Source organism: Rattus rattus, chromosome 1, assembly GCF_011064425.1.
Source record: "Rattus rattus isolate New Zealand chromosome 1, Rrattus_CSIRO_v1, whole genome shotgun sequence".
NCBI classification, from domain to species: domain Eukaryota; kingdom Metazoa; phylum Chordata; class Mammalia; order Rodentia; family Muridae; genus Rattus; species Rattus rattus.
Window position 1 is genome coordinate 248,677,773 of NC_046154.1, and position 23,288 is coordinate 248,701,060.

General features: G+C 52.0%; 4 protein-coding genes across 9 annotated transcripts; 3 read left to right on the forward strand and 1 right to left on the reverse strand.

Annotated features, from left to right (window-relative positions):
• The first annotated feature begins 353 nt into the window (after nucleotides 1-353).
• Nucleotides 354-2,727, forward strand: LOC116913095 (cytochrome c1, heme protein, mitochondrial). 2 transcript variants are annotated; one of them, XM_032917231.1, is made up of 7 exons: nucleotides 354-523; nucleotides 1,098-1,294; nucleotides 1,377-1,503; nucleotides 1,606-1,763; nucleotides 1,848-2,008; nucleotides 2,262-2,362; nucleotides 2,445-2,727. In XM_032917231.1, exons 1-7 carry the CDS (start codon nucleotides 395-397, stop codon nucleotides 2,547-2,549), a joined length of 978 nt encoding a protein of 325 aa, XP_032773122.1. In that variant the 5' UTR covers nucleotides 354-394; the 3' UTR covers nucleotides 2,550-2,727. The 2 variants fall into 2 exon arrangements, with proteins under 2 accessions (XP_032773122.1, XP_032773131.1); XM_032917240.1 differs by having other exon boundaries at nucleotides 372-523; nucleotides 639-1,294.
• Nucleotides 2,728-3,814: 1,087 nt separating this feature from the next.
• On the reverse strand, nucleotides 3,815-8,125 carry Sharpin (SHANK associated RH domain interactor). Of its 2 annotated transcripts, none has more exons than XM_032917260.1 (9): nucleotides 7,437-8,125; nucleotides 7,011-7,185; nucleotides 5,074-5,208; nucleotides 4,859-5,000; nucleotides 4,672-4,780; nucleotides 4,434-4,587; nucleotides 4,247-4,362; nucleotides 4,024-4,152; nucleotides 3,815-3,923 (listed from the first exon to the last, which is right to left on the reverse strand). In XM_032917260.1, exons 1-8 carry the CDS (start codon nucleotides 7,632-7,634, stop codon nucleotides 4,036-4,038), a joined length of 1,146 nt encoding a protein of 381 aa, XP_032773151.1. In that variant the 5' UTR covers nucleotides 7,635-8,125; the 3' UTR covers nucleotides 3,815-3,923; nucleotides 4,024-4,035. The 2 variants fall into 2 exon arrangements, with proteins under 2 accessions (XP_032773151.1, XP_032773142.1); XM_032917251.1 differs by having other exon boundaries at nucleotides 3,815-3,953.
• Nucleotides 8,126-8,255: 130 nt separating this feature from the next.
• On the forward strand, nucleotides 8,256-11,331 carry Maf1 (MAF1 homolog, negative regulator of RNA polymerase III). Of its 4 annotated transcripts, none has more exons than XM_032917290.1 (8): nucleotides 8,256-8,604; nucleotides 9,376-9,508; nucleotides 9,583-9,742; nucleotides 9,815-9,980; nucleotides 10,105-10,226; nucleotides 10,307-10,426; nucleotides 10,555-10,689; nucleotides 10,820-11,331. In XM_032917290.1, the coding sequence occupies exons 2-8, from the start codon at nucleotides 9,490-9,492 to the stop codon at nucleotides 10,839-10,841; spliced, it is 744 nt and encodes a 247-aa protein (XP_032773181.1). In that variant the 5' UTR covers nucleotides 8,256-8,604; nucleotides 9,376-9,489; the 3' UTR covers nucleotides 10,842-11,331. The 4 variants fall into 4 exon arrangements, with proteins under 4 accessions (XP_032773181.1, XP_032773165.1, XP_032773190.1 ...); XM_032917274.1 differs by having other exon boundaries at nucleotides 9,614-9,742; XM_032917281.1 differs by lacking the exon at nucleotides 8,256-8,604 and adding an exon at nucleotides 8,658-8,983 and having other exon boundaries at nucleotides 9,614-9,742.
• A 163-nt stretch (nucleotides 11,332-11,494) lies between these two features.
• Wdr97 (WD repeat domain 97) lies at nucleotides 11,495-20,107 on the forward strand. Its single transcript, XM_032917315.1, has 24 exons — nucleotides 11,495-11,621; nucleotides 11,802-11,938; nucleotides 12,085-12,713; nucleotides 12,840-12,961; nucleotides 13,094-13,793; nucleotides 13,886-14,028; nucleotides 14,115-14,351; nucleotides 14,428-14,518; nucleotides 14,690-14,822; nucleotides 14,910-15,031; nucleotides 15,237-15,297; nucleotides 15,441-15,593; nucleotides 15,673-15,930; nucleotides 16,018-16,140; nucleotides 16,217-16,300; nucleotides 17,271-17,399; nucleotides 17,482-17,700; nucleotides 17,779-17,949; nucleotides 18,087-18,284; nucleotides 18,374-18,495; nucleotides 18,570-18,726; nucleotides 18,972-19,549; nucleotides 19,635-19,696; nucleotides 19,800-20,107. Exons 1-24 carry the CDS (start codon nucleotides 11,495-11,497, stop codon nucleotides 19,994-19,996), a joined length of 4,953 nt encoding a protein of 1,650 aa, XP_032773206.1. The 3' UTR covers nucleotides 19,997-20,107.
• The last annotated feature ends 3,181 nt before the right edge of the window (nucleotides 20,108-23,288 follow it).

Genomic DNA, 23,288 nt, shown 5'->3' on the forward strand with positions numbered 1-23,288 from the left:
CTGTAGAGCAGGGGAGCTACATAGAGAGCCGCTTACCCCACACTGGCATGGATGGGCAAGCCACTCTTAAATTAACTTCAGAAGACTGTCCAGTAGCTTAACTGGACGAGCGGGATACGCGGGGCCAAGGTGAAGGAACTGGGAATATAGTAGAGAAGCAGAAAAAAAGAAAAATAACAAAACAATAAGACAAAAACAAAAAATCCAGGTGTTGTTATTGTAATTAGAATTGCAGCCAGACTCAACCTGGGGAAGGTACAGCCCTGGTCCACTGATGGACAGCTCCCTATCCAGCTGGGCGTAGGCCCGCCCACTGTGTTGCTCTCGCGTAGTCTGAGTTCTCGTCGGCCCGCAAGGGCTGACGGGACCGGCGGCCGCACTAAAGAGGGCCGACATGGCGGCGGCGGCGGCTTCGCTTCGCCGATCGGTGCTAGGCCCGCGGGGCATGGGGCTTCCAGGTGCAAGTGCTCCGGGCCTGCTGGGCGGCGCGCGGCCCCGGCATCTTCCATTACGGACACCGCAGGTGAGTACTGGCACGGGACCGTCCATCGCGCGCCCCTCAGCCCTGAAGGTCACGGCGGGGAGGCTCCGGGCGCGCGCCAGCATCGGTCACCTACATTCCTCCTACGACTCGGCAGGGTCCCCGCTGACCGGCCGGCACACTCGGGAAGCCAGTCTGGGTGCCCACGCCTTGGAGCCATAGGGCATGTTGCTCTGAGCCCAGGGTCCGACTGTGGTGGGGTCGGGACGGGAGATTCCTGCGAAGGGCTCGCCCAGAACGACTCCCGAAGCCGGCTGTCTTGACCTGGCCGATGTCCTGAAGTGACCCCAGCCTGACCTCAGCGGGCTGCGGGTGACCTTGGTCTGCTGCAGTACTCTTGGTCTTAGGCCTGTCTCTTGGTTTAAGTACCACAAGCATTCTTCATTTGCCCTACAGAGCCGAGCTGTGGCCGAGGAGTGGGCATAGTGTTCCTTTGGCGCTCTGTGGGCGGTGGTGGCCAGTGCTGGGTGGAGGTTGAGCATAAGAGATGGGCGCTTATTCAGATCCCCAGGTGGTCTGGTGGGGTCTTGGCAGGTGCTGAGCGGGGCTCTTGCAGGCAGTGTCCTTGTCCTCGAAGTCTGGCCCTTCTCGAGGCCGAAAGGTGATGCTGTCAGCGTTGGGCATGCTGGCAGCAGGGGGTGCAGGGCTAGCTGTGGCCCTTCATTCGGCGGTGAGTGCCAGTGACCTGGAGCTGCACCCCCCCAGCTACCCATGGTCTCACCGTGGCCTCCTCTCCTCCTTGGACCACACCAGGTGGGTGTGTAGCGGCGGGCTGGGGGTGGAAGTTTCTGGGTGAGTTGGAATCTTCAGTTCCTCTGATCCTTTCTCTCTTTAGCATTCGTAGGGGTTTCCAGGTATACAAGCAGGTGTGCTCTTCCTGCCACAGCATGGATTATGTGGCTTACCGCCACCTGGTGGGAGTGTGCTACACGGAGGAAGAAGCTAAGGCGCTGGCTGAGGAGGTGCGGGGCAGGGAGGGGGCTCGCAAGAGAAGGTGGAGGATACAGGGATTGTGGCTTCAACTGTGCCCTCACAGTTGAATGTGATGGGTCTCTTGGTGGCAGGTGGAGGTCCAGGATGGCCCTAATGAGGATGGGAAGATGTTCATGCGGCCAGGGAAGCTGTCTGACTATTTTCCAAAACCATACCCCAACCCTGAGGCTGCAAGAGCTGCTAACAATGGAGCTTTACCCCCTGACCTCAGCTACATCGTTCGAGCAAGGTACTTGGGCTGCCCAGAACGTGGGACTAGAAACTGAGGGAAGTCAGCCTTGTGTTAAAGACTAAGCCATGGGTCTGGTTCTAGGCACGGTGGTGAGGACTATGTGTTTTCCTTGCTCACTGGCTACTGTGAACCTCCCACTGGGGTGTCATTGCGAGAAGGCCTCTATTTCAACCCTTACTTTCCTGGCCAGGCCATTGGCATGGCTCCTCCCATCTACACAGAAGTCTTGGAGTATGATGATGGTGAGTGTCCTTTACCATGGTCCTCTCCTGCTCCTAGCATGCTTCCCTGGTATTCCCGGGTCTGGAGGTCTAGCTCCCTTCTCACCAGTAGAGTTTGTTGACTGCATATCTAAAGGCTTTGGGGACAGCTTTTGTAATCCTGTAAGGTTCCTATCCCTTTTTGATATGGCCAGTCCCTGCCTCTGGGCACCGAGGGTTACCCTGGATTGGCCTAAGCCCCCAAAGGGAGCCTCACTATTTGTTCTTGGCCCAGGTACCCCAGCTACCATGTCACAAGTAGCCAAGGATGTTGCCACCTTCCTTCGCTGGGCATCAGAGCCAGAGCATGACCATCGAAAACGCATGGGACTCAAGGTAAAGGGTTGGGTAAGGGTCACAGTGGGCAACGAAAAGGGGTCTTTCCTGTGTATCTTTTCTAAGCTTTCTTTGTTCCCAGATGTTGTTGATGATGGGCTTGCTGCTGCCCCTGACCTATGCCATGAAGCGGCATAAGTGGTCAGTCCTGAAGAGTCGAAAGCTGGCTTATCGGCCACCCAAGTGACCCTGTTCAGTATCTGCTTGTCATCTTGCCTGAACAAGCTCTCAGCAGACCAGGAACAGTCCAAGGCCTTTCAGGCCTGGCCCCTTTTCATCAGATACCAGGGCCAGGAGACCAGACTCTTGCTTCTGATCTTCCTTTAGCCTTCATTGTGGGAATAAATTAAGTTTCTCAACACACACATTAGCTGTTCAGTGACTGAAACTCACATTTCTATGGAGCCCTGGAACCCATATTTCTCCACAATGTTGTTTTCTTGTACTGCCCAGTATCTGGGAGTTACTGATATGGGACAGAATGCAGAAACTGGCCAGGGGCAGCACTGTTTGCATGGGGCTTTAGTGGTTAGAGCACCATCTGCTCTTCCAGAGGACCTGGGCTCAGTTCCCAGCACTCACATGGTGGCTCAAAGCCATCTGTAACTCCAGTCCTGAGGTCTCAGACACCCTTTTTTGGCCTCCAAAGCATGGCATGAAAGTAGTGCAAAGGTGTCCATGTAGGCAAGACGCCCATTTTTTTTTGTTTTGTTTTGTTTAAATCTCAAATTGTTTTTTTAAAGAAAAAGGCAGCACCATTCAGCAGAGTGGGTATACCTTGGGAGAGGTAGACAGAGGCTATAAGAGTGAACTCTGCTTCCATACTGAGGCAGTTGAGAGCCTGTAGCAAGAAGACCTGGAACAGCAACACTGTCTAGGGAGGATGGGAAACTTGTCAGACATGTCAAGCACTGGAGTAGACAGAGGGTACTGGCATGTCTTTTAGTCTTGGCTGAGCAGTTAAGAGGATTCGCTGGAGATGCATTTGTCAAGGAATAATACCTAGTAGTCTACAATGCAGCTACATAGTACGTCTAGGCCAAAGTGACAGTCACTAGATTCATGAAGCATCTTGTTTCCTACAGCAGTGATAAATGATTGTCAGGAGGATTACAAAGGCAGGAGATTCACAATTCCCAGTGCTAAAACACCCCAAGTGGGGAAGGAGAAATACTCGGTCCTGCTGTTGGTATACTGGCTGAAGCAGCTAAAAATAATGGTTATTGCAGTATAGGATTTGAGAAGGACAACAAATGGGGAACCCCTGTAGGCTCAGAGGCTCTGTAAAGAATTATGTTCTCTGACCACTAGGACTTGATTCTAAGTGTACGCTTCAGTAGTCTACTAGTTGTGTTTGGAGAACCCCACCAGCTGCTGATGGGCAGAACCTTGTTTTCTTGCTCTTCTGGAGCTGGGCTACTGCAACTCCATATCCAAGAAAAGGACACAGGCTGGCTCTTATGTGTCTTTAATTACTGGCTTGTGGCCCCTGTTCTCTAACACTGGCATCTCTGTCCCCAACAAGCAGCGGTCCCCTCCAAAGTTCAAGTGGTGGTTGGGCCTGTGACAAGAGGGCCATATTCTCTGTAACCTGAGGAAGAAAATAGGTTATTCCTGATTATTCTATACTCTCTCCCCTCATCCCCACCAGCCTCTTGTACCTTTGGTGGCTTCTAGGTGGAAGCTGCAGTAAGGGGATCCCAAGCACAGGGCCTTTGGGTGCTACACATCTCACAGCCAGGGCGGTTTGAGGCATTGATGAAGGTGCAGGAAGGGCAAGACCAGCCAGGCTGGGAAGGTGGGAAAACTGTTGATGCTTCCTAGTTCTTCCAATGCCCACAGCTGCCCATATCTGGCCCACACCCAGACTGGTTATTGGCCCACCTGAGGGGGACTTGGGAGACTGGAACTGGATGCCTGGAGGTTATGAGGCAGCTCCAATGACTGAGGAAACAAGCATCCTAATTTCCTATCCATCTTGGAGTGTTGAGGGCTGTGTCCTATAACAGAGGAGAAGGCTCAGGGCCATCTCAAGACTACACCCACCTCTCTTATCCCATTAAGTACTAACCTGAAACTTCTCGGGGGGCCGAGAGCAAGTAAAGAAAAGCAGGGTCCCCATCTTGAGAGACCCCATAGGAAGCAAGGCTTCGTTCAGGCATACACAGGCACCGGCCAATTACCCAGCGCTGCACAGCTGGTGGGAAACCGAACTCTGAGAATACCTGCGGCCAGAACATCAGGGCTAGGCAGTGTCACTCACCCAGGATCCCTGCTGTGCCCGTGAGATTCCCAAAGCCCATGCTCACCTGTTCCTGGAGGGCTGCAATGGAACAGTGTGGGTGGATCTGCAGTGAGACATGGGCAGACGACGAAGAGGATAAAACCGATGTGGCATCTTCAACTGTGACTTGCAGCCTGGGTCAGAATATAGATCAAGGTGTTGGGACTGTTAACCTTGGAAGGTCAGGAGGGCAGAGTAAGACCAGGCCTTACCTTATGGGGCCCCGTGGGAACCAGGCCTCTAAGAGCTGGACATTGAGAGCCACATGATGCTGTGCCAGGATTGCCGCCACTTGGGCTGCTGCTTTCTCATCCCCACCTGCAATGGCCTGGGCCAGGCGTGTAGCCAGCTCTTCTACAAAGAGAAAAGACAGCTATCACAGCTAGATACCAACCACAGTCCCCAACTCCTTCCAGTCTGTCTTTACCTTTTTTCAAGTTTCCAGAACCTTGAGGAAGGTCCATCTCAGGTTGGGTTGCTTTAGGTGTTGGAGCCACAGAAGAACATGGTGGAGAAGTGGGGCACATGGCTGGGGCTGGGGCTGGGGCTGTGCTGTCATTGCCTAAGAGGGAAGATGTGGATTAGACTAGTGGTCTCCAACCTCAGGTTTTTAGGATCTTTGCCTTCTCTGCCTCATTCTACTATCTTTAGGCCATAATTCAAGCTAAATCTTCCTCTCCTAGCCTTGGCCCTCAAAACAAAAACAACTCTCAATTGGAGAGAGATGGAACTGTTTTTGTGTAGCCTGGGTGTTCTGGAACTCACTCTGTAGACCAGGCTAGCCTCGAACTCAGAGATCGGCCTGCCTCTGCCTCCTGAAGTTGATGGGATTAAAAGTGTGCACCGGGCTGGAGAGATGGCTCAGAGGTTAAGAGCACCGACTGCTCTTCCAGAGGTCCTGAGTTCAATTCCCAGCAACCACATGGTGGCTCACAACCATCTATGAATAAAATAAATAAATCTTTAAAAAAAAAAAAAAAAAAGCATGCACCACCACTGCCTGGCTTAAAGTGCTTTTTATACAGACATAGACCTGAGAGTTCAAATCCCCCCAAACCATATAAAGCCAAGCATGAAAGTGTAGATCTGTAATCCCAGTGTTAGTATAGTGAGATAGGGGTTAAGGCAAGCTCAGAAATGTGGGGATTCAGGAAACTACCCTGGCTTATAAAAAGGCTAAAACAGTAGAAACTCTCCAACAAGGTGGAAAGTGAGGACTGACACTCAAGGTTGCCGTCCCAAGATTGCCCTCTGACTTCTATATATGCTATGCACATGTATGCCTCTATACAAATACATACACACCACAGACACCCACACAGAGGAAAAAGAAAAAAGCAGTGCCCAGTTGGATGGTACACATCTACAACACCACACTCTGGGTGCATGGGTAAGAGGATCACTGACAGTTCAAAGCCAACTTGGGCTACATAGTGAATTTGAGATCAGCCTGGAGTTCACATTAAGACCTTGCAAGAAAGAACATTATTAAGGGCTGGATACACATCTGGCAAATGAATGACAAGAGAACTTTTCAATGCTAAGTTACCCTGGTCTCATGTCAGTCTCAGGTCTTCCTCAGATATCTGTAGGCATTCCTACCTACCGCTTCCCAGGGAACTGTCTACATCAGTGGTTCTCAACCTGTGGATTTCAATGCTTTTGGGAGTCGAATGACCCTTTCACAGGGGTCACCTAAGTCTATTGGAAAACATTTACATTATAATTCATAACAGCAAAATTACAGTTATGAAAGTAGCAATGAAGATAAATTTATGGCTGGGGGCATCACATAATGTAAAGAACAGTATTAAAGAGTTGAAGCATTAGGAAGGTGGAGAACTGCTAGTCTACATACAAGGCCTTCTCTGTACTTCTCTGGTGACCTTGGGTGACCTCTCCGACTCCCAGTCTTTACCTGTCCAGAGTCCCTGCCATGCCCGTGCTTTTCCAAGCAGGCACAGTGTAAAAGCCTCATACTAAGTGGTTCTTCTCACTGAGTCTGAATCGCTAAGGCTTCCACAAAACCTACCTAATTCCATCTCCTGAGACCCTCTGGTCTTCTTTGTAGCCTTGTTTATACCACTCCACATAATTGCAGAATCTCTATCTTTACCTTTTTTCAGGTCTCTGTTATTTTCCCACTGAACACAACCCATTGTTCTTAAACTCCGTCCTGCAGCAATACTGGCTCCTCCTTTTCTCACTCGTCTGGTACTCCAGATGTCAGCTCTTAAACCTTTTATTTCTCCACTTTCTTCCTCTTGGAAGCCTTCCTAAACGCCCAGCCTTTCCCACCACTACCCGCAACCATGACTAGGAGGCCCAGACTTATTAAAAAAGCATTTATTCCACAACACTGACCATTTTGTCCTTCTGCGGTGGCATCTCGCACCAGTGCTGCCCACTGCTGTGCTTCCTCAGAGTTGAGGAAGTGCACACTGAAGGCTCCAGGACCTCCAGGTGGAGGCTGCAGCTCGTGTTGGTTAGGCCCACGAATGGTATAGCAAATAGACTCCAAGGGCCATTCTAAACTGACCTGAACAGGGAAAGAGTACTCGGTCAGTGGTTCCTCTCCATTACTCCCACGAACATGAAAGGGAAAGAAAATAGGCAATTGTTACGGTCCTAAACTTTTCTTGCCTGTTATCTTACCAATTCCTCACAAGATTTGTAAATCAGGTATCAGCATTCCCACTTTTACAGGCAATCAAAGAGAAATAACTGCGTAAGTACTGTCATCAAGGTAATCGTGAGAAAGTTGATTCCAGCATCCAGGCCCACACTCACCGCCCCTGGCTCAATGCCTAACAGTCCCAGCCGGAAGCGTCCAGGCCGCTCAGGGTCGGCTTTCAACTGCAGCTTCCGCAGCTGCGCTTCGTCTTCATGTCCGGCGCCCAGGAGTCTCACCGCGGCTTGCACTGCCAGGAGCACCACAGGTGAAGCAGGGTCTGCAGCCGCTGCCGCACCGCCAGCGGGCGGCGACATTTCTGGTCCGGCGGAGTCCTGACTCTCCGAGAGCGCTTCCGTGATACAGAACTGCCGAGTGCTTCCGCCGACAGAAACTTGGACTGTGAGGCTAGGTTCCGGATGTGGCAGAGCGTGGAGAACAAGGACACAGTGCTGCGCACTACCAGAGCCTGATAGCTCATTAAGGGATAGAGATGGTCCAAGGATCTCCAGGTACAGTCCGTCCACGCTAGTCACGTTTCTGCAGGACCTGGGGAGAGTGTCACAGACCGATCACCGTTCACAAAAAGGAGGCAAGGATGGACTTTTCTTAAAAGTTCGAACGAACGATAGCTGCTGCCCGACATAAGCCAAAACCAGTTACCTAAGCGAGCCAGGCGTCAATACACACAAATACAGTAGACGTACTTCGAAACTGTGCACCACTCTGGAAAGAGGGTTGGCCCCTGGGGGCGGGGCAGGTATGTCTCTAACCAATGAACACTAAGAGGGGAGGCGGGTTCGTAAGCAAAGGCGAGACAGACAAGCTACACAACCAGTAGAAGTGGAAGGTAAGGCTGAGTGGCGGAAGACTCTTCCAATAAGGTTTCTCATAGTCTGGACCCTGTGGTTGGAGTGGACCATTCAGAGGAGTGGGGTTGGACCCGTCGGACGCTTGTTGTTGTCGGGCCGGGGGAGGCGGAGGTCGCTGTTTCGTTCTCTGGCTGGTGCGATCTCGGCGGTCCGCGGCAGGTCGGTCGCGAAAGCGGACGCTGCAGGGGGGCAAGGCTATGTCGCGGCTGCAGCCCGTATGGGCCGGCAGGGCCTGGAGTAACGGGACGTCGCCGCGAAGCTTCTTCCCCCGGATACAGTGCGGCCCTAGTGGAGGCCGCGGCGCCGCCCTCCAGTCCTGAAGAACCCGCGCTGCGCAGAGCCCGCGCCGCCGTCACCTCGGCACCGACACTAAGCAACCCAGCTAGCTTGGCTTGATCTAGCCCATTTTTGGCAGGTGGGTGTCTTCCTTGTGCTCCAAGCGGTCCGGGCTTGCGGGAACCACAGTCCCCGGCGGGCCTCGCGCTGCTGCAGTGCCTCATGGGACTTGTAGTTCCAACGCTGCCTGGGGCTGGAACAGCTCTCTTGATGCACTGCCTCCTGGGGCTTGTAGTTTCCCGTTACGAATCTGCTGGCTGTAGGCTTACAGGGCAACAATGCCAGGAGACTGCTGGCCTGAGCTAGCAGAAGCCGTGTATCCGTCTGTCCTACACACTTCGACGTACGAAGTACGAATTAGGCATACTTGCAAATAGAACTGAAGAAATCATGGGTTTCCGCCTCTTGCCAGGAAGCAGCGAAGCAACCCATAGAACCGAGGAAGAGCGTCCATACAGGTGACCCTCAAGGCTCGAAACCCCAGATTCCCGGTTCCAAACCGGGTGGCAGGTTCTTATCCTGATTGAGGACCTTACAACAGTCTGAGGGTGCCTGCAGAATGCCGATGAGGGTAGGAATGTCGAGAGTGGGTAGGCCCCCCGGCCCCAGTACTCATACGTGTAGGCGGATTTGGGATTGAGCTAGAACCTGGACATGCCATCCTTAGGTAACAGGATCATCTCCCTATCAGCCAACGCTGAGTTCTCAGGGTCAGGTAAGGTGAGGAAGAGGAGCTACATGATGGACTCAATGTTAGATGGAGCTGCGAACAATATTCTGCTAGTGGGTGGAAAGGCTGAAAGCAGCCCTTTGGAGCTAGGTAGCCATACCTGGCTTCCCACATTCCCAGGTAGCGCTGCACTAGTCCCACTGGCACAAGAAGCTCCCTTCCCAAAGGACATGAAGCTATTGGAGAACTCCAGCTTTGAGGCCATCAACTCACAGTTGACAGTGGAGACTGGAGATGCCCATATTATTGGCAGGTGAGGCCGGCTGCTCTGGGGATGTCTCTGAGGTTACTGTTTGGTCCCTGAGTTAAAGCATCCGGGTGGGTTAGCATGTTTCATGGCCCTGCCTGCGTCTTTTAGGATCGAAAGCTACTCCTGTAAGATGGCGGGCGACGATAAGCATATGTTTAAGCAGTTCTGCCAGGAGGGCCAGCCCCATGTGCTGGAGGCACTGTCCCCGCCCCAGACCTCAGGCCTCAGTCCCAGCAGGTAAGCTGAGGTGGAGACTGCCTTCTGGGGTGTGTGGGACGGTGGGCAAAGCTGACATTTATCTCTGTTCAGACTGAGCAAGAGCCAGGGTGGTGAGGATGAAAGTCCTCTAAGTGACAAGTGCAGTCGTAAGACCCTCTTCTATCTGATTGCCACCCTCAACGAGTCCTTCCGGCCAGACTATGACTTCAGCACAGCCAGAAGTCACGAATTCAGCCGGGAGCCAAGCCTCCGCTGGGTAAGGATGGATAGAAGGGCCCCAAACCACGAGGTCCTTATCATTGCCTCCCTACTTTGTGTAGACTCATGGGTTCTACCTGCCGCCCTGGGCCTTGGTCAGCCCTGACTGTAACTTCCTACAGGTGGTAAATGCGGTCAACTGCAGCCTGTTTTCAGCTGTTCGGGAAGACTTCAAGGCCCTGAAGCCACAGCTGTGGAATGCAGTGGACGAGGAAATCTGCTTGGCTGAATGTGACATCTACAGGTGGGCTGACACCTTTGCAGCTGGGCATGGCGGGGGTATGGCGGTGGGAGCCTCATACTTCTGCCTCTTTCCCTCTCCAGCTATAACCCAGATCTAGACTCTGACCCCTTTGGGGAAGATGGAAGCCTCTGGTCATTCAACTACTTCTTCTACAACAAGCGACTTAAACGAATCGTCTTCTTTAGCTGCCGCTCCATCAGGTTGGTACCATGCCACCTTGCTTTCTCCAGCTCCCTCTTTGACTCACACCATTCCTTAACTGGGTCTACTGTCCTTGGGACAGCCTGGGACAGGAGAGCCTAAGTCTGGTGTCTCTGTCCCCATCCAGTGGCTCCACCTACACACCCTCAGAGGCAGGCAACGCACTGGACTTGGAACTGGGGGCAGAAGAGGTTGATGAAGAGAGTGGAGGTGGAGGCGGTGAGGGCAGGGCGGAGGAGACCAGCACCATGGAGGAAGACAGGTGTGGCGGAGGTGGCTGTGGCCATGGCCCTATCCTCGGGAGCCTGGAATGGGTGGAGTAGATTAGGGTTCCTTTTGCCTGGTCTGGTTGCTATCTCCTAAAGGCCTACTGTGTGCCAACTTCTGCCTAGGGTTCCAGTGATATGTATGTGATGAGAAGAAGCGGAGGGCCCAGCATTCCAGCTTCGACCAGTGCCTGGACCTGTCTACCCGAGGAGCTCCAGAGACTCCCCAGATGCCGGCTACGCCTTGGCACTGCCTAAGGCTATACCTGCCTAGCCCTTTGGTTTCAGCCTGTGGATGTCCACTCACCCCTGCAGGCTCCTACTGCCCATGCTGTGGCTGGATCAAGCAGCACGGGGTCTGATAGAAAAAGTGACTGCTCTGCACCAACGGTCTGTCACAGACAGGACAGCTGGACCACAGAGTTTATTTTTGTATTTCTTATTGGGCCTGTACACTCCAGCTCTAAGGGCCAGTAGTTTGAAGGCCCTATAAGTGGTGCCCAGTGTTTATGGGGTCTGGTCTTTGACCAACCCTTGGTGCCCACTTTTGCCCCCCCACTTCACCAGGTGGGACACATGCACTGAGTGTCACTTTGCTGCAGCTCATTTGTTTCCAATAAAAGTTTCTGTGACTTAGATGGAACTTGGAAGTTTGTGGGGGCGGGGCCTGCGTCGTGGGCGGGGCCTGCGTCGTGGGCGGGGCTGGTAGCATTTGGTATCTTAGCAACAGCTGCTGCCTTACCGTTACTTACTCTCAGAGCTGTTAATATCTCTTAACCTCTGGGACTGCCCATGGGAGACATGGAGGACAAGATATTGGACACAATCCTCCGTTCAGAGATTGACAGCTTGGCAGTGGATTTAGCAGACTTTTATGATCAGGACATCTATGATATCCCAGATCCCGGGGTGCTTATAGAAAAGAATGGTGAGGACATCTAGCATTGTTCAGGCATCCCTCTAGGAAGCAGGCATTTCTCAGCCTCTGTTCAGTCCTGAAGGTGTAACTCTCTGGGTAGTCCTCGACCCAGCATGTCCCTCAGAGGAGGGCTCCTTGTTGCTTGGGGCACAAGGCCATGGTGACACTGTGCCCTCTACTGGTTTACAGAATTGGGTCTGTTGGGAGGACCAGAGGTACCACAGCTCTTTACCAATAGCCAGAGGTGGCGGAGTATGTCACTGCGTTCCCGTGCCAGACTGCTGTGGCTACACCTACGTGCATACCTCCATGACATTGTGGAAAAGGTGTGGTTCTCCATCAGGTTTCTTCTTGGGCTCTTCCCTTGAGATACTGGGCACCAACTCTCCTGGTCCTTACGAGTTTCCCTAGGCAGAAGAGCTCATGCCTCCCTCCACTGCTCACGTGGGCATCTGTCTACTCTGGTCTGCAGGAGAAGAGGGCAGAGCTGAGGGTTGCACGCATGACACATGGGCTGGAGCCACTGCGTCGCCTCGAGGTGGAAACTGGACTGTGCTCCGTAGCGCAGGATCCAGCGGGTGAACGCTTCATGGTACTAGATGGTGACGGTTACCTGCACCAGCATACCAAGGATGGCTGGGAGCAGGCAAAGCTGAAGCCTCCTGTTGTGCTTAATGGGCTAGCGACTGTGTCTGGCCCTCTGGGAGAATTAGGCCGATTTGTCGGCTGGGGCCCAGCTGGACTAAGCATATTAGGGGAAGACTTCCGCCTGCTCTGGCTGAGCCAGCCACGGGTGAGGAAGTCACCGGACCAGGAGCCTTTTTGCTGCTTACCAGTTCCCACCCTGGGTCTGTTGATTGTGGCCCAGATGGGTGGCAGCCTGGAGCTCTGGAAGTTCCGTTCGGGTGGTCGCCGCCTGGTACCCTGTGGTTCACCTTTGCAGCCACCACCCAGCTTGGCTGGCTCGCTCAAGTGTCTGGCCCTAGGGCTGGACTCTGACCACTGCAGTTGGCATTGCTTTGCTGCCTATGGCTCGGCGGTGCTCACTTTTGACCTGGACGACTGGGCTCTCATAAACGTTAGCGAGGATCTGCATAAAACGTGAGGGGAGTCGGGACAGGTGGACGGGAGGCAGATCCCTTAAGGAGAGCCAATTGTTGCAGGGGCTGTAGGACCCACAGACAGGGCTATGCTGAGTCCACTGGGCCTCCCGTTCCCCACCTCTAGCATCATCTCAGATCTGGATTACTGTGAGGAGATATTCGCTATGGTGACAGCTTCCCGGGATAGTACTGTGAAAGTGTGGGAAGCTGACTGGCAGATCCGGATGGTGTTTGTAGGACACACAGGTGTGTCAGTCTGGCAGCTCTTTCAGCCCTTCTCATTCTCATCCTAAATTTGCCCCTCTCCGGTGTTGGCTAGATCCCAGGAATTCCTCCTAAGGCTATGATGTGCCAAAATGACCTGCACCTTTCCTGCAGGCCCAGTGACAGCTATGATGGTGCTTCCAAACAGCACGCTGGCAGTGTCTGCCTCACAGGACGGGACAATTCGCACATGGGACTTGCAGGCCGAAGCTCAGGTGGGAGAGGTTGCTCTGGATTACTGGACCGAAGGCATAATCTCTGAGAAAGTGAGCCGTTTGCTGGCTCCTGCAAGTCCTGGCTGGCCGGTGCTCTCTCTCTGCTCAAAAAGCATAGGGCTCTGGCGTGTGCGTATCCTCTATTCACCATTAGCACAGCTTTCCGCACCAGTGCTCCACATACAGGTGGCGCCAGTGCTGCCAGCACCAACGGAGCCATCTCTGCCTGCTCGCCTTGTATGCGCCTGCGCAGATGGGTCGGTCTACCTGGTGTCAGCTACTACAGGACGAACTGTGAGTTCACTTCTGCTGGAGCCGGAAGACTGTGCTGCTGGGGTGGTTTATTGTTTGTCTCGAGAAGCATTGTGGGTGCTAACACGCTCAGGGCACCTAGTGCGCGCCAACGCTGCACGCTGCCCCATGGTGGTGGTACACCGCCTGCGCCCACCTCTACCCCCAGCGCCGCAGCCTTGCTGCCTGCACCTCTACAGTCATCTTACAGACCCTCAGAGTGCATTCGCTTGCTGGGAGATGATGCGCGAGAATCAGGGTGACATGCTCCGCAGTGCCATTGCCTGGGCCTGGAAAAATAAGAATAGGTGGGCAGTATGGCCATCTGAGGCTAGTTAAGGCCAACTGGGGCTGACTTGGTGACAGAGCCTTAGCCAACAGGCTCCATCCCGTCCCACAGGTTTCTACCAGTGATGGGGCACTCAGATGGCACACTGTCTGTGTTGGATTGGCGCACATCAACGACAATCTTTGTCACAGAAGCGCACAGCCCAGGGCCAGTGACTGCTATTGGGTCCACCTGGAACAGCATTGTGACTTCAGGTTAGTACCTCCTCTCCCTCAGAGATGGCCTGGGCGCCCCTGCACTAAGTACCTGAGGTCCCAGGCCTGACTCCTGTCACCCAAAGGTGCCGATCTGACAGTAAAGATGTGGCGCGTGTTCCCCTATGCTGAGGAGTGCCTGAGCCTGCTACGCACCTTTTCCTGCTGCCATCCGGTGGTAATGCTCTGTGTCCTGGGGAAGCGCATCACTGTAGGCTTCGAGGATCCAGAGAGTGCCACCTATGGCCTGGTGCAGTTTGGCCTGGGTGACAAAATGCGGTGTGACCACCGGCCACAGGATGACCCTATGGATCATATCACCGGTGAGCCTGGAACAGAGCAAAGGCGGAGCCCGTGCCCTTATTCCCAACTGCTCCCTAACCTCAGTCCTGCCCCTAGGCCTGTGCTGCTGCCCCACCCTTAAGATATATGCCTGCTCTAGCCTGGACTGCACCATCCGAATCTGGACCAGGGAGAATCTCCTGTTACGGTGGGCTGGGGCCATATGGTGTGGGGGCAGCTAATGGCTAGAGGGCAGCTAGCCAGGGCCCTTCTAACCTCTGCTTCCCATTAAAGACCAGGGGCTGGACAGGATCTTACCCCTCACTGCCTCAGGTTCCTATTCTTTGAAACAGTGGCTAGATCTCAGGTACTCTTGCAGGCTCCTGCAGCTCGACGGTCCCCCTCAGGCCCTGGCCTTCTCCAGCAATAATGGAGACCTGGTCTTCTCACTAGGCGCCCGCCTCTACACAGTGTCCTATAAGACCTACTTACCTACATCCTACCTAGTTAAGGTATTACAGTGAGGTCAGGGTGGGGAAGGTGGGCCCGGCTGCTGCACACGGATCAGACTGGGAAGGAAACTCTATCTGCTTCTTCAGAAATTGTGTCTGAAGACCACTGATGTGGTAAATGACCCTCCGCTGCCACTGACCAGCAAGAAGCCACTGACATCCAGCCAGTTGCAGAGGCTTGCCAGTCTACATGGAGCAGCCAGCTTAAGGTCTGCTGGCGGGCCTACTCGGCTGCTGTGGCAGCCTAGGGCTTGCATAGCATTGGCCCCCAGTATGAGTTCTCTATGCTCCCAAGTCCCTCTGGTATTACTTTCTCTCAACCCTGGAATCTTTTCTCCTGGCTAGTTCTCACTCCAGCTTCTGACCTATCCCGGTAATGTCCAGAGTCCTACCTTTGCCTGTTCCTATCTACAGTGTGGCCCTGCCCTTCGGTTATTACAAGACACCAATACTTCAGCAGCCAGTGTTGAAAGAGGTAGTGTAGGTCCCGATCCTCTGCCCCATGCCTAGTCTCAGACCACAGTCTCTCAGCCCCTGTCCTGGGACCCTCATGGTTGCTTGGGGAACACATATCAAGTCTTCAAAGAAGTACAGGTTGACCACTGATCTCCACCTCAGGACTTGGAGGATATCATAGCCCGGGATCAAGACCTTCAAGAACTGAGGCAAGGGCTGGTGGTTCCGGCAGCTCGGCCCCCACTCTCCCCGAAGCAGCGCGATGAAGCCTTTGACAATTACTTGCATCTGATCTATGGGTCTGAACTGATGATGGTAGGTGTGCAATCAGTCCCAGGCTCTGCCATGACCTTCACCTTGTCTGACCCAAGCTTCCTGTTCTTTCCTGTACCAGGATGGAATTTCTGAAAGGGAGTCCTCACAGTGGGGCACTGCAGCCCCAAGCACAGAGAAGGAGTCACCGGACATGGAAATCCAGCCTGGGACTGCCGCCAGTGTTGGGCAGGCTGCACTTAGCATTGATGTTCAGGCAGCATCCCCACCCTCAGCCCCACAAACCCCAAGAGCTCCGGGAAGGCGCTTTGCCCGCCCTCCTCGAGTCTCCTTACCCATTCCACCCACCCACCGGAAGGTGCATAGCCGGGCATCCCAGGTGAGGTCTCCTTTACTTCCAATACCCATCCATGCCTGGACATTGTGGTCCCTGCCCCAACCCCTTCTAACTCCTTATATACTCTAGCTTCTAGCGCGTTCCTCGCTGAGCTATGAGCTGGGCCTCGGCTTGGATCTGCAGGTGCAGTGGGATCAGTTTGGAGTTAAGACCACGGACCTGGACAAATCAATCGACTATATGAAGAATAGGGTGAGGGCCCCTATGCTAGGGCAGTTTCAGGGGCTTTGGTGGTTGTGTTTTAGTCTTACTTCCTATCCCTCTCCAGGTTCCACTGTTGCTGCCAAGAAGGCCCGCAGAGCCTCTCTCAAAGCTCACGGGCTTCTTTCCTGCCACCGTAAAACCCTACAAGGTGAGACCTTACCCCTCCATCCTTCCAGAGGTGGCCTCTCCGAGCTGTCGCTCTTTGCATATCTTATCTCCCTTCGCTGTAAAGCCATTGAGTTCCACTCTGATCCAAGAGCCAAGCCTACCTGGAGCCTATAGGGTCAAGGCTTAAGAACCCTGTACCTGGCCAGGAATGGTGGCACACACCTTTATTAATCCCAGCATTCGGGAGGCAGACTCAGGCAGATCTCTGTGAGTTCAAGGCCAGCTTGGTCTACAAAGCAGGTCCAGGACAGCTATGGTTCTGTTACACAGAGAAACTCTGTCTCAAAAACAAACAGACAGACAAACAAACCCCATACCTCTCCAGCCTGGCCAGTTCTGGTGCAGACATGGACTTTTTGTTGCTTTCTAGGATTAGGCCTGAGCCAGAAGTCTATCGCCAGTGTTTGTTTCTGCACATTGGTCCTTCCAGCAGGAATGCAATGTTCCCTGTAGACTTTTTTGGAAGACCAAAGTTCTTGTGCTTCAGGGGAACAAAGTTCAGTGGGGCCAATCTCTGAAGATCCACCATTTTCCCATACTTGGTCATACTGGCCACCCAGGCAGGCCCTAGACCCATGCTTAGCATACCATGGTCCTGCTCAGTTGTATTATTAGCCCTTCCAGCACATCAACCTTTCTCCAAGTTCCTTTCTTCTTATCCTGCCCCCTCTACCAGGTTAAGATCCATGGAGAAGACTGTGTGTGTGCAGTCAGTACTCACCAGGGACCAGCCACTTCTGGACTTCTCTCTTCATTTACAGTTCATATCCCGCCAAACTATACTTTTCCTGGTTTCCCAAGCTGAACTGCCCATTTGCATTGTGAGAACAGAGGCTGTGTATCAGTCCAGTCTGGCTTTCGGAGGCCCATGGTTCTGGAGGTGTCCCCTGGTAATGTCTTAAGTTCAGTGATTTCAGACTCTCAGCCCAATCTGTCGCCTCTACCTCTAGCTACTCTCTAGGCCCATCCAGTTTCCTGGCTGTGTGCCCAACTCCGTGGTACTGCGGCAAATGTGGTTGCAAGCAGAGGTCAACTGTCTTGGTTCCCTGGAAGAACTTGGTTCCCAGAGCAAATTCAAGGCAAGAAATGGAGCTTGGGGTTCTCTGGGAGGGCCCTCTTACCCCGACAGCCTGCCACATGTCTCCTCTCGTTTCTCTGCAGTCCTCCGGAAGCGACGACGACAAGTGGTTAAAGCGCCGGAAGCGTTCTTCTGGCAGGTGGCGAACTAAACTGTTCGGTTTGCTCCGGCTGACAAGGAGGAAAACAGGAGCCGAGGAAGGGGAGGAACAGGAAGAGGAAGAAGAGGAGGTGGAGGTGGAGTACATCTCCTCTTCCGGAGCTTCTGATATGGAGCCAGAACGCTGGGAACCAGACACGGAAGTAGGTACCCTAGGCTCTCCTGGGAAGGGTGAGATTGGCGCTCAGAGATAGGTCTGAAGCTCCGGTCATTTCTCCTAGAGCACCACAGATTTGATCTCAAAATTTTACAATGAAACCTCCAAGTCTAAGGGCTACTCTCATCCCCGACACTCACTCTTGGAAGATCGCTATGGGCATTTGCCCAAGTTCCTGCACTATTTCGTTGTCCAGAACTGGTTCAAGAAACTGTTCCCTATCTTTACCCTGGAGGTTAGGAGCTCTGGGAAGCTGGGAAGCCTAGCTTGGGTGATGGGCAGTAGGGGGGGATAGAAGAGAGAAGGCAGGGGCTAATTTGCCTGTCGAGTGGAGTTGGAGACCAACAGGGTGTAAGCAAATCTTCCCCACAGGCCTATCCAGAGATGGGCACAATTGAGGGCTTGTTCTCCATGTTATTGGACTTCCTGTTACAAGCGACCTGGGACGACCGAGTGAACATTCTAAATGGCCTGCTGAGGTTGTTGCCTGATGTAAGTGGCAACCTCCGAATCAGGCTGCAGGCCAAACTCTTGTACTTACTCAACCAAGATGATCCCCCCAAGCTCCAGGTGAGTCCCTACCTCCAGAGTACCCCATATCCTGGTCTAATCCCAGAACCGACCACAGTTCCCTACCTCGATCCTACTCCCGAGCCTAGGACCGGACTCAGAAGGAGTTTGTGATGCTGGCGCTGCAGTTGCTCATGGCCTGCAGCCTGGATGTCCTTGATGTGATATTGGAAATTATATCCTACTACCTGTACTCTCCAGCCAGCTGCCGGTGAGTCCAACTCCTGCTGGGTTTTCCCTACCAGTTTGGGAGGACTTGAGTTAAGCCTCATCGACCTGTCCTAGGGAAGAACTCAAGAATTTGCTGGAGGGGATGGGACTCTATGACCCAGATGGCTTACTGTTCAAGGAAATTATGACCTGGGTTGAGGACTTGAAACTTGAATCCAAGGAAATGATACGCGCGCAGTGTCAACAGAAGCTTGAAGCAATTTTTCTCCAGGTCTGGTGGGCCAAGGGCTGGCGGTTCACCTACTGGAAACCTATTGCCTTCTTCAGAGGCCTCCCAGAAGACCATGAGTGGTTCCCTGGGTTTTCGAAATCAGAACATTTATTGAGAGCTCCCTACACAGCAGAAGACTGTACTTGAGTCTCAGGGTTGGGGGCTGGGTGAGGTGCCCTCTCCCTGGGGCTGGAACTCTAACAGGGGGTGCAAAGGTCCTTACTTTATGGGTCACTCCTCTGTAGATGCAAAACTTGGAGCAGTCCACAGTCGGCATTTTTGTGGAGCCTTCCAGACAGGCCTCACAAACCTCCCTCATTTCTGGAGCAACCTTGCCTGCCTTGAGCACCTCTTGGACATTCTCACAAGCATCAGAAATGTCCTCGCCTTTTCAAGAGTCATTGATGTCGTCCGTGCCTTCACCTTCGGCGCCTATGGAACCTATAGAGCTGACGGACTCTGTGGGATTCCCAGAACTCCCTGCCACAAGCACAAATGCGCATTTGCGTATCCAGAAAACCAAGAAGGCACTTGCTGATATGCTGCAGAACTTCTGCCTCGAGGAGTCTGCGTATGCTGCTGGGCCTGGTGCGCCAAGAAGAGAGTCCTCGCTGGCGCAGTCACCGTGGTCACACCTTCAGATGGTGGACATGTTTCCTATAGATATGCTTAATCTCTTCTGTGAGAGGCTGCGGGCACTGCAGAAGCGATCACTGGTGGTGGAGGAGGAGGAGGAGGAGGAGGAGGAGAAGGAGCACCTACCAGAATCACTCAGAGACCAGCCAAGGCCCAACGTTGTGTTGCGGCCACCCCGGGAACGCTGGTGCGGATGACAGTGGGTCTATTGGGCTGACCCTGCCTGGGTTGCACGGAAAGAAGGTCTTGACTAAATCCTCTCCCTTCTTCAGGCTCTATCCGATCCTCCGTCTGCAGGAGGCCAAGACACGAGGCTTTAGTGTGAGTCTCAGGGGTAAGTGGACCCAGGCCTAAAGACTGGACCCTAATGCTCCCATCTCCCCCACACCCACCCAACCTCAGCCTATAATTTCTTTTGCAAGGCTCCCCACATCCAGATCGCAAGACGCGGAGGAAGAAGCTAACTCCTGGCAGTTCTATCCGAATGCTGAAGCTGCCATTGCCACGAGTGAACTTACAGCCCTTTCCCCCAGGCTGGCCTACACCCCCACGGGCACTGCCCCCGCTCCTCCTTCAGCCTACACTTCAACGTTACTTTCTGTTCCGAAATACAGACCCTGCTGCCTACAGATGACCTTGGGAGACAGCTAGCCAAGGCTCCATGGCCAAGACCTAGTTCTACCATCTTGGCAAATCACAATACTATGCTCTATCTAAACTAAGAAATATATATCTATTTACTTATTGTGTGTATACATACATGTTCATTTCTGTGCAAGTCCATGTGTGGGTGGGTAATGCTTGTGGAGGCCAAAACTTGATGCCCAGGGTTTATTGCTCTACACCCTGTTTTTTTTTTTTTATTATATTTTTGGTTTTATAAAACATCTCTCTACATAGCTCTGGCTATCCTGGAACTCAATGTATAGACCAGGCTAGCCTCCAACTCACAGGAATCCACTTGCGCCTGCCTCCTGAGAGCTGGCCCTATTTTTATGTTCTAGTTGTTTGTTTCCCTTTACGTATGTAGCAAGTGGGTCTCAGCAGAAGGATATCTGCAGTAGGGACACCAATGACTGAACCAGATGACGTTTGAGAAAAAAGAGCCAGGTATGTCTTTTTTTTTTTTTTTTTTTTTTTTTTTTTTTTTTTTTTGGTTTTTTTCTGGAGCTGGGGACGAACCCAGGGCCTTGCGCTTCCCTAGGTAGCGCTCTACCACTGAGCTAAATCCCCAGCCCCCCAGGTATGTCTTATGCCCAGTTGGGTGCCCTCTTCCTTTCACTCTCCAGGTGGATGGGTAAACGCCATTTTGTTTTGTTTTGCAGGCTGCTGGTTTTGGAGGAAGGTTTGTTTTTGTTTGTTTGTTTGTTTGTTTTCCAGACAGGGTTTCTCTGTGTAGCCCTGGCTGTTTCGCACTTGCTTTTTGTCCAGGCTGGCCTGGAACTCAAAGAGATTCTCCTGGCAGGGTGCTGTTGTTATTATAGGTCACATGGCATCCTACACCATCCTGATTACTTGTTATCTTTGTATCAACTTGCTACAAGCTAGAGTAATTTGAGAAGAGGGATCCTCGATTGGAAAAAAATGCCTACCACATTGGCCTGTGGACAAGCCTATTCTTTTTGATTATGACTGATGTGGAAGGGACAGCCCACTGTGGGTGGAGCCACCCCGGGACAGATGGTCTTGGAATGTGTAAGGAAGCAGGCTGAGCTAGCCACTAGGAGCAAGCCAGTGAGCAGCATCCCTCCATGGCCTCTGCTACTGTTCCTGACTTCAGATTCCTGCTTTGGGTTTCTCTTCTGACTTCCCTCGGTGATGAGCTGGGACCCGCAAAGTATAAATGAAAGTTGGTTTAAATAGTACAGTGTTTTATCGCGGCAAGAAACCTTAACTAAGACATCTGAAGGATAGTTTAAATTCTGTCCTTCAAACGGGTAGTCATTACATCTCTGCCTGGATCCTGATGGGTACTGAACTGGAAAGTTATCGTTACCTTGTATCTTAGAATTGTATGTGGTCACCCATTTCAGATCACTTGTTCCTGCTAATGATATCACTTCTATCATGAATGGCCTGAGCAGGCAGCCACAGCATGGACAAAATTTCTGTTTCCTGTTGCCAAGACAAAATCATCTCAACAAACCCAGCGGTTTAATTCCAGTGCTTGGGAAACAAAGGCAGAGGCAGGTGGATCTCTTCGTTTGAGGCCAGCTTGGTCTGCAGACTGAGTTCTAGGACAGCCAGGGCTACACAGGGGAAACTAACCAACCAAACAAAAACAAACAAACAAACAAACAAACAAAACCCAAAAAAAGCCAGATGTGGTGGTGCATGCCCCTAATTCCAACACTTGGGAGGTAGAAGCAGCAAGATCTCTGAGTTTGAGGCCAGCCTGGTCTACAAATTAAGTTCTAGAGTAGCCAGGGCTAAACAAAACAAACAAAAGCAACTGAAGTATTTGACTCATAATTCCAGGTTACAATCCATCATTGTGGGGGAAGTCAGGGCAACAGAAACCTAGAGCAAGGGGTTGGGGATTTAGCTCAGTGGTAGAGCGCTTGCCTAGGAAGCGCAAGGCCCTGGGTTCGGTCCCCAGGTCGAAAAAAAAAAAAAAAAAAAAACCTAGAGCAGCTTGTTAGGGTCAAGGAACCACTGCACAAATGCTGGAACTCTGGTCTCAGTTTATTAAAGGAATAGTTTAATAACTGATCAATCAGGGACATAGCCTAGCCTGGGGGAATAAGAATCTGACTCCCAATATTCCCCAGGGCCAGTTTATAAAGGCAAACCCCACAATGAGCTCACATTCAGGTATAGAAAGGGCTGCAGGGTGGTTGGTCCTTACTCAACTATTTTGACAGTTTAGACAGAACAGTTCAAACTGACCTTTGATTGGCCCTATGTGGAGCCTGTGCAGTTTCTTAAGAATAGCAAACCTTATAGCAAGATCTGTGATCACCTTGATCCTCCTCTGAGTCAAACTATTTTCTGTGATAGGCAGGCATGGAACAAAATGGCTACAAGCTATGCTAGGGGAGCAGGCCTCAACACGGCTAGTCACATTCCATCCACAGGAGAAGACAGCAATGATTCCTACATGAGAGTAGAAGTTTGTTTTTTCCACTCTTACAAAAATCCCTTTCCTAGGGAATGGTAACACTCACAGTGGGCAAAGTCTTTCCACTAATTAAGATAAGCCCCACAGACATGCCCAGAGGCCAACCTAATTTAGACAATCGCTGAGATTCCCTTTCTAGGCAACTATTTTGTGTCAAGTTAACAAAGTTAACTTTATAAGAAAAAAAAATCTTTGAGACCATCTCATCTTATAGCTCAGGGTGGCCTCAAACTTACACTGACCTTCCCGCCTCAGCCTCCTCAGTGAGATTAGAGAAGAAGCACTATGCCTAGCTGATTTACTTTTCTATTTTGTTGAGATAGGGTTTCCTCTATATAACAGCCCAGCTGTCCTCTCCAGGCCCATCTATGATTTTCTTTAAAGATTTATTTATTTATTTATTTATTTATTTATTTATATACAAGCACACTGTAGCTGTTTTCAAACACACCAGAAGAGGGCATCAGATCCCATTACAGATGATTGTGAGCCACCATGTGGTTGCTGGGATTTGAACTCAGGACCTCTGGAAGAGCAGTCAGTGCTCTTAATCACTGAGCCATCTCTCCAGCTACCGTCTATGATTTTATCGCTAATAATTATACATTATATGTTATCTAATAATTATACATAGGTCCTGGGAATCTAAACCCCAGTCCTCACGCTTGCAGGGCAGCACATTAGCCACTGGGTACCTGTTTGATGAAAATGTATTGGACGCATTAATTCCAGAGGTTGACATCATTAGGCCCACTCCCTGGTACCCTAGTATCCTCGAGCAAAGAACTGCATGTCAGGCAGCCGG